Below are 14609 nucleotides of genomic sequence, written 5' to 3' on the forward strand. Positions count from 1 at the left end.
CCAGCATTGTATCAGTGAGGGATTATACACCAGCACTGTATCAGTGTGGGATTATACGCCAGCACTGTATCAGTGTGGGATTATGCACCAGCACTGAGTCAGTGTGGGATTATACAACACGACTGTATCAGTGTGGGATTATACATCAGCACTTCATCAGGGTGGGATTATACACCAGCACTGTATCAGTGTGAGATCATACAAGAGCGCAGTATCAGTGTGGGATTATACACCAACACTGAATCAGTGTGGAATTATACACCAGCACTGTATCAGTGTGGGATTATACACGAGCACGGTATCAGTGTGAGATCATACAACAACACAGTATCAGTGTGGGATTATACACCAGCACTGTATCAGTGTGGCATTATACACCAGCACTGAGTCAGTGTGGGATTATACACCAGCACTGAATCAGTGTGGGATCATACATCAGTACTATATCAGTGTGAGATTATACACCAGCACAGTATCTGTGTCGGATTATAAAGCGCCACTGAATCAGTGTGGTATTATACACCAGCACTGTATCAGTGTGGGATTATACACTAGCACTGAATCAGTGTAGGATTATACACCAGCACTGAATCAGTGTGGGATTAGACAACAGCACTGCATCAGTGTAGGATTATACACCAGCACTGAATCAGTGTGGGATTATACACCCGCACTGTATCAGTGTGGGATTATACACCAGCACTGTATGAGTGTGGGATTATGCACCAGTACTGAATCTGTGTGGTATTATACACCAGCACTGAATCAGTGTGTGATTATACACCAGCACTGTATCAGTGTTTGATTATACACCTGCACTGTATCAGTGTGGGATTATACACCAGCACTGTATCAGTGTAGGATTATGCACCAGCACTGAATCAGTGGGGATCATATACCCGCACTGTATCCGTGTGGGATTATACACCAGCACTGTATCAGTGTGGGATTATACACCATCAATGTATCAGCGTGGGATTATACACCAGCACTGTATCAGTGTGGGATTATACCCCAGCACTGTATCAGTGTGTGATTATACACCAGCACTGTATCAGTGTGGGATTATAAACCAGCACTGAATCAGTGTGTGATTATACACCAACACTGTATCAGTGTGGGATTATACACCAGCACTGTATCAGTGTGTGATTATACACCAGCACTGTATCAGTGTGGGATTATAAACCAGCACTGTATCAGTGTTTGATTATACACCAGCACTGAATCAGTGTGGGATTATACACCAGCACTGTATCAGTGTGTGATTATACACCAGCACTGTATCAGTGTTTGATTATACACCAGCACTGAATCAGTGTGGGATTATACACCAGCACTGCATCAGTGTGTGATTATACACCAGCACTGTATCAGTGTGGGATTATACACCAGCACTGAATCAGTGTGTGATTATACACCAGCACTGTATCAGTGTTTGATTATACACCATCACAGAATCAGTGTGTGATTATACACCAGCACTGTATCAGTGTTTGATTATACACCAGCACTGTATCAGTGTGGGATTATACACCAGCACTGTATCAGTGTGTGATTATACACCAGCACTGTATCAGTGTTTGATTATACACCAGCACTGAATCAGTGTGGGATTATACACCAGCACTGTATCAGTGTGTGATTATACACCAGCACTGTATCAGTGTTTGATTATACACCAGCACTGAATCAGTGTGGGATTATACACCAGCACTGTATCAGTGTGTGATTATACACCAGCACTGTATCAGTGTGTGATTATACACCAGCACTGTATCAGTGTGGGATTATACACCAGCACTGTATCAGTGTTTGATTATACACCAGCACTGTATCAGTGTGTGATTATACACCAGCACTGTAGCAGTGTGTGATTATACACCAGCACTGTATCAGTGTGGGATTATACACCAGCACTGTATCAGTGTGTGATTATACACCAGCACTGTATCAGTGTGGGATTATACACGAGCACTGTATCAGTGTGGGATTATACACCAACACTGTATCAGTGTGTGATTATACACCAGCACTGTATCAGTGTGGGATTATACACCAGCACTGTATCAGTGTGGGATTATACACCAACACTGTATCAGTGTGTGATTATACCCCAGCACTGTATCAGTGTGTGATTATACACCAACACTGTATCAGTGTGGGATTGTGCACCAGCATTGAATCAGAGTCGGATTATACACCATCACAGAATCAGTGTGTGATTATACACCAGCACTGTATCAGTGTGGGATTAGACACCCGCATTGAATCAGAGTAGGATTATACACCATCACTGAATCAGTGTGCGATTATACACCAGCACTGTATCATTGTGGGACTAAACACCAGCACTGAGTCAGTGTGGGATTTTACACCAGCACTGAATCAGTGTGGAATTATGCACCAGCACGGTATCAGAGTGCATTTATATACCTGCACTGTATCAGTGTGTGACTTTACACCAGCACTGCATCAATGTGGGATCATACATCAGGACCATATCAGTGTGGGATTATACACCAGCACAGTATCAGTGTGGGAGTATACATCAGCACTGAATCAGTGTGGGATTATACACCAGCACAGTATCAGTGTGGGAGTATACATCAGCACTGAATCAGTGTGGGATTATACATCCGCACGGAATCAATGTGGGATTATCCACCTGCACTGCGTCAGTGTGGGATTATCCACCTGCACTGTATCAGTGTGGGATTATACACCAGCACTGTATCAATGTGGGATTATACACCAGCACTGAATCAGTGTGGGATTATAAACCAGCACTGTATCAGTGTTTGATTATAATCCAGCCCTGAATCAGTGTGGGATTATACACCAGCACTGTATCATTGTGGGATTATACACCAGCACTGAATCAGTGTGGGATTATACACCAGCACTGTATCAGTTTGGGATTATTCACCAGCACTGTATCAGTTTGGGATCATACATCTGCACTGTATCAGTGTGGGATTATACACCAGCACTGAATCAGTGTGGGATTATAAACCAGCACTGTATCAGTGTTTGATTATAATCCAGCCCTGAATCAGTGTGGGATTATACACCAGCATTATATCATTGTGGGATTATACACCAGCACTGTATCAGTTTGGGATAATTCACCAGCACTGTATCAGTTTGGGATCATACATCTGCACTGTATCAGTGTGGGATTATACACCAGCACAGAATCAGTGTGGGACTATACACCAGCACTGTATCAGTGTGGGATTATACACCAGCACTGTATCAGTGTGCGTATATACAACAGCACTGTATCACTTTGGGATCATACACCAGCACTGTATAGTATGGGATTATAGGCCAGCACTGTTTCAGTTTGGGATCATACACCAGCACTGTATCAGTGTGCGTATATACACCTGCACCGTATCACTGTGGGATTATACATCAGCACTGTATCAGTGTGGGATTATACACCAGCATGGTATCAGTGTGGGATTATACACCAGAACTGTATCACTGTGAGGTTATACACCAGCATGGTATCAGTGTGGGATTATACACCAGAACTGTATCAGTGTGGGATTATACACCATCACGGTATCTGTGTGAGATTATACACCAGCACTGTACCAGTGTGGGATTATAAACCAGCACTGTATCAGTGTGGGATTATACACCAGCATTGTATCAGTGAGGGATTATACACCAGCACTGTATCAGTGTGGGATTATACACCATCAATGTATCAGCGTGGGATTATACACCAGCACTGTATCAGTGTGGGATTATACCCCAGCACTGTATCAGTGTTTGATTATACACCAGCACTGAATCAGTGTGGGATTATACACCAGCACTGTATCAGTGTGGGATTATAAACCAGCACTGAATCAGTGTGGGATTATACACCAACACTGTATCAGTGTGGGATTAGACACCCGCATTGAATCAGAGTAGGATTATACACCATCACTGAGTCAGTGTGGGATTATACACCAGCACTGAATCAGTGTGGGATTATACACCAGCACGGTATCAGAGTGCATTTATATACCTGCACTGTATCAGTGTGTGACTTTACACCAGCACTGCATCAGTGTGGGATCATACATCAGGACCATATCAGTGTGGGATTATACACCAGCACAGTATCAGTGTGGGAGTATACATCAGCACTGAATCTGTGTGGGATTTTACACCCGCACTGAATCAATGTGGGATTATCCACCTGCACTGCATCAGTGTGGGATTATCCACCTGCACTGTATCAGTGTGGGATTATACACCAGCACTGTATCAATGTGGGATTATACACCAGCACTGAATCAGTGTGGGATTATAAACCAGCACTGTATCAGTGTTTGATTATAATCCAGCCCTGAATCAGTGTGGGATTATACACCAGCACTGTATCATTGTGGGATTATACACCAGCACTGAATCAGTGTGGGATTATACACCAGCATTGTATCAGTTTGGGATCATACATCTGCACTGTATCAGTGTGGGATTATACACCAGCACTGTATAGTGTGGGATTATAGGCCAGCACTGTTTCAGTTTGGGATCATACACCAGCACTGTATCAGTGTGCGTATATACACCAGCACTGTTTCAGTTTGGGATCATACACCCGCACTGTATCAGTGTGAGATTATACACCAGCACTGTATCAGTGTGGGATTATGCACCAGCACTGTATCAGTGTGGGATTATACACCAGCACAGAATCAGTGTGGGACTATACACCAGCACTGTATCAGTGTGGGATTATACACCAGCACTGTATCAGTGTGCGTATATACAACAGCACTGTATCACTTTGGGATCATACACCAGCACTGTATAGTATGGGATTATAGGCCAGCACTGTTTCAGTTTGGGATCATACACCAGCACTGTATCAGTGTGCGTATATACACCTGCACCGTATCACTGTGGGATTATACATCAGCACTGTATCAGTGTGGGATTATACACCAGCATGGTATCAGTGTGGGATTATACACCAGAACTGTATCACTGTGAGGTTATACACCAGCATGGTATCAGTGTGGGATTATACACCAGAACTGTATCAGTGTGGGATTATACACCATCACGGTATCTGTGTGAGATTATACACCAGCACGGTATCAGTGTGGGATTACACATGAGCACTGTACCAGTGTGGGATTATAAACCAGCACTGTATCAGTGAGGGATTATACACCAGCACTGTATCAGTGTGGGATTATACACCAGCACTGAATCACTGTGTGATTATACACCAACACTGTACCAGTGTGGGATTATAAACCAGCACTGTATCAGTGTGGGATTATACACCAGCATTGTATCAGTGAGGGATTATACACCAGCACTGTATCAGTGTGGGATTATACACCATCAATGTATCAGCGTGGGATTATACACCAGCACTGTATCAGTGTGGGATTATACCCCAGCACTGTATCAGTGTTTGATTATACACCAGCACTGAATCAGTGTGGGATTATACACCAGCACTGTATCAGTGTGGGATTATAAACCAGCACTGAATCAGTGTGGGATTATACACCAACACTGTATCAGTGTGGGATTAGACACCCGCATTGAATCAGAGTAGGATTATACACCATCACTGAGTCAGTGTGGGATTATACACCAGCACTGAATCAGTGTGGGATTATACACCAGCACGGTATCAGAGTGCATTTATATACCTGCACTGTATCAGTGTGTGACTTTACACCAGCACTGCATCAGTGTGGGATCATACATCAGGACCATATCAGTGTGGGATTATACACCAGCACAGTATCAGTGTGGGAGTATACATCAGCACTGAATCTGTGTGGGATTTTACACCCGCACTGAATCAATGTGGGATTATCCACCTGCACTGCATCAGTGTGGGATTATCCACCTGCACTGTATCAGTGTGGGATTATACACCAGCACTGTATCAATGTGGGATTATACACCAGCACTGAATCAGTGTGGGATTATAAACCAGCACTGTATCAGTGTTTGATTATAATCCAGCCCTGAATCAGTGTGGGATTATACACCAGCACTGTATCATTGTGGGATTATACACCAGCACTGAATCAGTGTGGGATTATACACCAGCATTGTATCAGTTTGGGATCATACATCTGCACTGTATCAGTGTGGGATTATACACCAGCACTGAATCAGTGTGGGACTATACACCAGCACTGTATCAGTTTGCGTATATACACCAGCACTGTATCACTTTGGGATCATACACCAGCACTGTATAGTGTGGGATTATAGGCCAGCACTGTTTCAGTTTGGGATCATACACCAGCACTGTATCAGTGTGCGTATATACACCAGCACTGTTTCAGTTTGGGATCATACACCCGCACTGTATCAGTGTGAGATTATACACCAGCACTGTATCAGTGTGGGATTATGCACCAGCACTGTATCAGTGTGGGATTATACACCCTCACTGAATCAGTGTGGGATTATACACCAGCACTGTATCAGTGTTTGATTATACACCAGCACTGAATCAGTGTGGGATTATACACCTGCGCTGTATCAGTGTGGGATTACACATCAGCACTGTATCAGTGTGGGATTATGCACCACCACTGTATCAGCGTGGGTTTATATACCTGCACTGAATCAGTGTGGGATTATATACCAGCACTGTAGCAGTGTGGGGTTGTACACCAGCACTGTATCAGTATGGGATTATACACCAGCATTGTATCAATGTGGGATTATGCACCACCACTGTATCAGCGTGGGTTTATATACCTGCACTGAATCAGTGTGGGATTATACACCAGCACTCTATCAGTGTGGGGTTGTACACCTGCACTGTATCAGTGTGGGATTATATACCCACACCGAATCAATGTGGGATTATATGCCAGCACTGTATCAGTGTGGGGTTATACACCAGCACTGTTTCAATGTGGGATTATCCACCAGCACTGTATCAGTGTGGGATTTTACACCAGCACAGTATCAGTGTGTGATTATACACCAGCAATGAATCAGTGTGGGATTATACACCAGCACTGTATCAGTGTAGGATTATACACCAGCACTGTATCAGTGTGGGATTTTACACCAGCACGGTATCAGTGTTTGATTATACACCAGAACTGTACAGTGTGGGATTTTACACCAACACTGTATCAGCGTGAATATACTCACTTATGCTTTATTTGTTGTTCAGTTCTCTGCCTGTGTAAAGACATTTTTTTTTTCTGATTCAATGTGATATTAAATATCAGTGCTGAACGAGTGATTAAAAATATCTACCTTTTATATCAATGTTTTTCTCATCTATTTTCACTTTTGATTATTTATCATGTGCTGTAGGTTCTTACTGGAGTGGAGATAATATTGCTTGATGAACTTTGTTTAATGAATCTGAACATGCAGACTGGCATAAAGTTAACAGTCTTCATTTCTTTTACTCTGGGTGGATGTACAGATATGGGCAGTGTAACAGTGGTTTCTTTTTTTGTCTTATTAGAGAGCGAGATAAATGTTCATGTAAAAAGTTAATAGAGCGCGTCAAATGTCCCATTAATGTTCAGGGAGCAGATACCATCGTTAAAACACTTAAAGAGCATGATATCAATTGTTTAGGTAGTTGGCTGTGAAGGTAGGATCAAGAAATATCACAACCACTTCAGTGCTATGGAGATACCGAGCTAACTACAACAATACAGTCACCTCTGCACATCTAACCTAGAAAACCAGGCCAACATATTTGATAAAAACAAAAGACAGTGCAGCCCAAAACAAACAGCATTAGTCCCTGATTAAAGTACAGTCGAATCTGCTGTAACACACTAGGTCCATCCTCACGCAATCCCATGTTGCAAGAAAATCGTGGAATAGCAGCACCGGAAGTTAATGGCACCGGAATCGTGTTATAACCAATACACACTTTAAAAGTTTGTGCTTTAGAAGCAGTGTTCCCAATTCATCAATTGTGTTATGGTCAATTTACATTAATGAAACATAGCAGAACGACTTGTATTTCAATACCAAGCTAACACAATATTCAAAACACAACAGGCCCAAAAAGGGGCAAAATAAACAGACAAAATTTAGATTAGATTTGGTTGGGTTTTGCTTATGAAACCTTACAACTATAAGGTTAGTGTGTGAGAAACATTGCAAGCACAGTAACTTCAGTTGTAGTAATAGCAAATATTAATTCACAAGTATTAGAAGGTATATCCATGAGTATCTTAAAGTTTGAATAAGTTTTACAAGTGCTTAGGAAACACTTGTGATTTGGAAAGAGGGGTTTAAAATGTCCCAACGCATTGTTACTTAGCATTTCAGTGTGGGACTCTGCAATGGCTGGAACATATTACATTTCTTTTTAATCCTTTGGGCATGCAGTGAATTCTGTTGAATGCAGTTGAATCATGCAGTTTGGGATCGAATTTTACATTTGCATTTGAGGAATTTTGTTTTTCTTTCAATCTCTGTGATAAACAGAGACTTAATTTTCTTCTCCTAAAAGACAAGTTGTCACTTGGTAGTGAAAAAGACATATTTTGTTGAAGCTTTCAATGTTGCAAGCACCAGGACCAATCCGAGTCAAACTGTCTGGTTTAAACTGAAGCAAAGCTTGGTCATTAATTGTCAGTCATCAGTGCCTTCACCATGGAATGCCACTGCCAGTCAGAGTCCACTTAGAATCATAGAATCCCAACAGTGCAAAAAGAGGTCATTCAGCCCATTGAGGGTACACCGATCCTCTGAGGAGCATTCACCTCGACCCAGCACTCCAGTTAATCCCTGTAACCCCATAGTTACCTTGACCAACCCACCTAGCCTTCATATCCTTGAACACTACGGGGCAATTTAGCATGGCCTATCCTCCTGAATTGCACATCTTTGGACTGTGGGAGGAAACCAGATGCATTCAAATGCAGGGAGAACATGCAAATTCCACACAGACAGTAGCCCGAGGTTGGAATCAAACCCAGGTCCCTGGGGCTGTCAGGCAGCAGTGCTAACCACTGAGCCATGGTGCCACCAATCAGCAATCTTTTCTCATACAATAGAAAATGTTTATCCCTTTGACTGTGGTCCTTTTCGTGAATGCCCTGATGAGTGCAAAGTGAAAAGCTTTGACAAAAAGTGAAGATTTTTTCTGCAGTAAAAATTGTTGACCGACAAATTGACTGCTAAAACTTTGTGTCTAAACTAAACTGAAAGAAGTAAGCACTTTATTACTTGCTCTCAATCTGGGAGAGCTGATGGTTATTTAAGTAGAGGGAGATGTTTGATTTTGACTCTGTGTTAAAACTTTCCGTATTTTCAGGCTTTCTTCACTGAGGCTTACTCAGAAGAGCATCCAGAAGACTGTGAAAAATTGCATCATCTAAAAAATCTAATAGCTTGGCAGGTAAGGTGAACAATAGTGCTATTCTCACCAAATGTGTTCATTTTGTTAATATCGAATCCACAAACCCAAACCTATTTACTTTCTATACATAATACTCAATCTCATTCATACTTTCCACACAGAGCCCCCAAATGTACTTACAGTCTTCCTACAGAAATCTCAAACCTGTTCACACATTCTGAATAAAATCTCCAAATTTGCATATAGAATCCTTAAATATAGTTACACTCTCCATATAGAGTCCACAAATCCTCAGAGAGTATTTGATTGTTGGGGGTGGGCAACATACAGAATAAGGACATTAAAGTGACTCTTGGATAGGCATATGGATGATAGTAAAATGAAGGGTATGTAGGTTAGTTTGATCTTAGAGTAGCATAAAAGATTGGTACAACATCGAGGGCCAAAAGAGCCCTTGTCTGTGCTGTACTGTTCTCTGTTCGATATTTTATGTAAATCAACTCAACCATAATTTTATTGACTGGTCAAAGTCAGAAGTCACATGACACCAGGTTATAGTCGAGCAGGTTTATTTATTATGGAGGTGCCAAGTGTTGGACTTGGTTGGACAAGGTCAAAAGTCACACGTCACCAGGTTATAGTCCAACAGATTTGTTTGAAATTGAAGGAGCAGCCTTCATAAAGCTTGAATGGTGCAAGAGTTTGGACTTTATGAAGACTACTCCTAATTCATACATTTGTAGTCTTATATTTATGCCATCCGTTTAGAATCCCCAAAACAATTCATTCTCTCCACCAAGATTTCCCCAACTCATTCACAATCTTCATATAGAATCCAAACTTCCCAAACCCATTCACGTTATATTGATCATCTTGAAAGATATGTAAATCCAGAGATTAATTTTAAAAAAAGGTTATGAAATGATCCAGAAATTAAATATGATTGAGTGTAAAGTAGGCAACTTGATGCTTGCCTTTATTAGTCAGTGCATTGTGTATGGGAGCTGGGAGGTCATCTTGCAGCTGTACAAGATATGTTTAGGCCACTTTGGAATATTGTATGCAATTCTGGTCTCCTTCCTGTCAGAAGGATGTTGTGAAACTTGAAAGGGTTCAGAAAAGATTTAAAAGGATATTGCCAGGGCTGGAGGATTTGAGCTATAGGGAGAGGTTGAAGAGGCTGGGTCTGTTCTCCCTGGAATGTTGGAGGTTGAGGGGTAACATAATAGAGGTTTACAAAATCATGAGCGGCATGGATAGGGTAAATGGACAAGGTCCTTTCCCTGGGATGGGGGAGTCCAGGACTACAGGGCATAGGTTTAGGGTGAGAGAGCAAAGAATGAAAAGGGACCTAAGGGGCATCTTTTTCACTCAGAGGGTGGTGCGTGTATGCAATGAGCTGCCAGAGGAAGTGGTGGAGGCTGGGACAATTACAACAGTGAAAAGGGATCTGATTAGGTATTTAAGGGTTTAGAGGGATATGGGCCAAGTGCTGACAAATGGGACTAGATTGGGTTGGGATATCTGGTCAGCATGGACAAGTTGGACTCTATGACCCTATGACACTAGTGTTGCCAACTCTCCTTGCTTTCCTTCAAGATGGTTCCCTGTCACCCAATGTCTCAAGCAAGTTGTACCCCTCCCCATAATTATCAACATTTCTATAATTGGCAAACAAAAATATTCAAACAGAAAGGGAGAAAAATCAAATTTTATTTTAATGCTCTGTAACTTATGTCCAGGTTTGCTGAACATGCTGTACAGGACGTTATCATCAATTTCTGGAGAGGACAGAAAAATCTTGCAGGGTTGACTCATTTAGTCCTTCTATAAGGCTTAGTAAATGGCAGTGTAGGTCAGATAATTGGGGTTAATGCTTGTGTATCACTGATTCTTGGAACAATTGGCAAATATCTCCTTTCTAATCTAATCACACCAGCGAAAATTTGCATGCAGTATTGTCTGATTGGGTCACGTTGAATTGTTCAGTACTTAATTCCATGGGAAGTGCCACTCAGATTTCCTAATTTGCTTATTTAAAAATGCTATCGTAAACATGATCAGTCACTTCTCTCCCACTGTGCCTCTAACATTGGTCTTGAATATGCTGCTATACAGCTGTACGTCACTAGGTGGCAGAGGGTAACTGCAACAAGAGGGAAAAGAGCAGCTCTTACTAATGTGAGTGAGTCAGGAACTATCTTAACTAGTGTCTTCTGTAAAGGAGTGCAGGGGGGATTGAGGTATCATTCAGTGCTGAGGAGCCGCCAAATTTCAGTGAAGGTTCTATTGCCATAACTTTCCTCTGGGCTAGTAGCCCAGTCACTTTGGTGCTGATCTGATGTTCCAAGGTAACTAATTCTGTGATATTATCGGAATTATATGAATCCTGATGAAGAGTCATGGAGCTGTACAGCACAGAAACAAACCCTTCGGTCCAACTTGTCCATGCCGACCAGATATCCTAAATTAATCTAGCCTCATTTGCCAGCACTTGGCCCATAATCCCTCTAAACCCTTCCTAATCATGTACCCACCCAGAAGCCAAATCCAGACAAGGTCTTCTCCCTGACATGGGGGAGTCCAGAACTAGAGGATGTAGGTTTAGAGTGAGAGGGGAAAGGTTTGAAAGGGATCTAAGGGGTAACTTTTTCACACAGAGGCCAACATTTGACCCATCTCTCTGAACCCTTCCTATTCATATACCCATCCAGATGCCTCTTAAATGTTGTAATTGTACCAGCCTCCACCACTTCCTCTGTCAGCTCATTCCATACACGCACCACCCTCTGCGTGAAAAATGTTCCCCTCAGTCCTTTTTAAATCTTTCCCCTCTCACCTACAGCCTCTAATGTGTGTGTGTGTGTGTGTGTGTGTATAACCACCCAGTTTAGAATGATCACACATCACCAGGTTATAGTCCAACAGGTTTATTTGGAAGCACTAGCTTTCGGAGCACTGCTCCTTCTTCAGGTGATTATGGAGTATAAGATCGTAAGGCACAGAATTTGTATCAAAATTTTACAGTTTGCAACTGAAATTATATATTGAAAAAGATCTGGATTAGTTGTTAAGTCTCTCTTCTTTCATATGTAAATTCAAGAACTCTTTTTAAAGTTACATTTTCAAGTGAACTTGAACAACAGGTGCCATGTCAGCTCAGATAATGCATTGAAGGGGTGAGGTTAAAGTCCATCTGACCATGCCCCAATGTTCAGACTGATTCTATTTCTAAAAAAGGGATTTTACAGAATCTTACATGGAATCTTACATAGATTTGAGCAAAGTAAAATCTAATTCTGCAAGTACAAATTCACTCCACAAACTTGTGTGTGTGTGTGTGAGTGAGTGTATAGTGCAATGGGGTCACCTGTAATGTGACACGAACCCAAGATCTCAGTTGAGGCCATCCCCATGGGTACTGAACTTGGCTATCAGCCTCTGCTCGGCCACTTTGCGTTGTTGCCTCTCTGGAAGTCCTCATTGGAGAATGGTCAGCCGAAGGTGCGAGGCCAAATATCCCAGACCGCTGAAGTGTTGTCCAGCTGGAAGGGAACATCCCTGGTTGGTGATTGTTGTGAGGTGTCCATTCATTCATTGCTTGGTCTGCCAATGTACCATGCTTCAGAGTATGGTACAAGCCTCCACACTGGCAGGTCCAAGTCAAGTCTCGAATGAGTAAAAGAAAAGTGAGGTCTTAGACTATGCTAGAGAGTTGTACAGATGAAAATAAAGAAATACAGTACAGGAGGAGCTGGAGAACTTCACTGAGATATAAGGCTCAAGCAGCCTCAGGGACAGATATGTACAAACCTGAGACACTCCAGACCAGTATCTCAATGTGCAGGGAACACAAGGTTAAACCTGTGGCAGCTCAGGACATAAACCTCCAGAAGTTAATACAGAGCCCAAGTGACACAGATTAAAAAGGGATACTCCAACGGTAGGACAGAAGACTTTGAAGGTGCAGATGAATTTTTTTAAAAAACAGGAATGATTGGTATAGAGTTAATGGCAGTGTCTTTTCCCTAGAATGTTTGGATTTCAAGACTAGGGAGCATGTTTTTAAGGTGAGAGGAAAAAGATTTTAAAAAGACAAGGGACAAATTTTTTACACAGAGGGTGGTTCACATGTGGAATGTGCCTCCAGGGGAAATGATGGATGTGGATGCAATATTTAAAAGACATTTGGATAAGTACATGAATAAGAAACATTTGGAGGGATATGGACCAAGCACAGGCAGGTGGGACAAGTTTAGTTTGGGATTATGTTCGGCATGGACTGGTTGGACCGTAAGGTCTGTTTCCACTCTGTTTGACTCTATGACAGGGAAAACACTTTGGAAGACTTTGAAACAAAAGTGGCTGGAAAGACAGAAGGGTTTTTAGGAAGGCAAAATGGCTTGGAAAATGTGATTGCTGTGCTACAGTGTGGAAGCTGCCTTAAATCTTTGATAATGAGGGATCAGTAAGATCAAAGGTGGGAGTTCTGGAAGGCAATAGCTTTAGGTTCATAAACAGATTAAGTATTATATGTGAAGATGTAATGCCAAAGACGGGAGAAAGAACCTTTCGGACACTTTGAGGCTTAACCATGAATTAGCAATACCTTGGAGGGTATAAAAGTCCTCCAATACTCACCCAGATCAGTCACGTGCAAATATTAATTGGAGGTGTCCACTTCAGCGGGACTATTGCTATTGTTTTCAATCAGAGTGCATGTCACAACGACCAACTTGGCCATCAAAGATGGCCACTATGGCTTGCACATGCTCAGATGGCCCCCTGCCCATTCACAGTTGATAAAACAAAGACAGCCACCATGCAAGCACAGATGGCATCGATGAATGAGGAATAATGTATTGAATGGTTGTGGCCATCACAAAAGGATGCCCCGCTCATGGGAAAGGAAGGTTGTCTGGTAGCGGGGCCCCTGTGGAGAAGCCCCAGTTTGTAGAAGGAGGGCATGAAAAGCTCTCCGGTGCAGACAAAGTGATCGGTCAACTCCATCTCCTTCAAGATCAATGAGGAAGATATCCAGGGCAAGTGGTAAAGATGGAGAAAAAAAAAACAAGAGAGAGAGAAGGCTATTAGTGAAGAACCTGGCAGCCAAGAAATAAAAAGTTGGAAGTGTAAAAGTCTGAAGCCCAAACCCACTATGTCTCTATGATCAGAGCTCAAAGCACAATAGAACAAATCTCTGCCTCATTGCAGGGCTCATTCTCAACAGAAATGATTTTAAATTAATACAGCATGTAAGTTCTGT

The 14609-nt window shown here is 42.2% G+C and overlaps 1 protein-coding gene across 1 annotated transcript in view; it reads left to right on the forward strand.

The window, feature by feature from the left end:
* Positions 1-14609, forward strand: part of LOC140492226 (dedicator of cytokinesis protein 2-like) — a 731998-nt gene that overhangs the window by 695276 nt on the left and 22113 nt on the right. The window contains exon 46 of the mRNA XM_072591134.1: positions 9299-9382. Within this exon, the coding sequence (XP_072447235.1) occupies positions 9299-9382 (84 nt within the window). The remainder of the gene's footprint in view (positions 1-9298; positions 9383-14609) is intronic.

Source organism: Chiloscyllium punctatum, chromosome 20, assembly GCF_047496795.1.
Source record: "Chiloscyllium punctatum isolate Juve2018m chromosome 20, sChiPun1.3, whole genome shotgun sequence".
NCBI classification, from domain to species: Eukaryota; Metazoa; Chordata; class Chondrichthyes; order Orectolobiformes; family Hemiscylliidae; genus Chiloscyllium; species Chiloscyllium punctatum.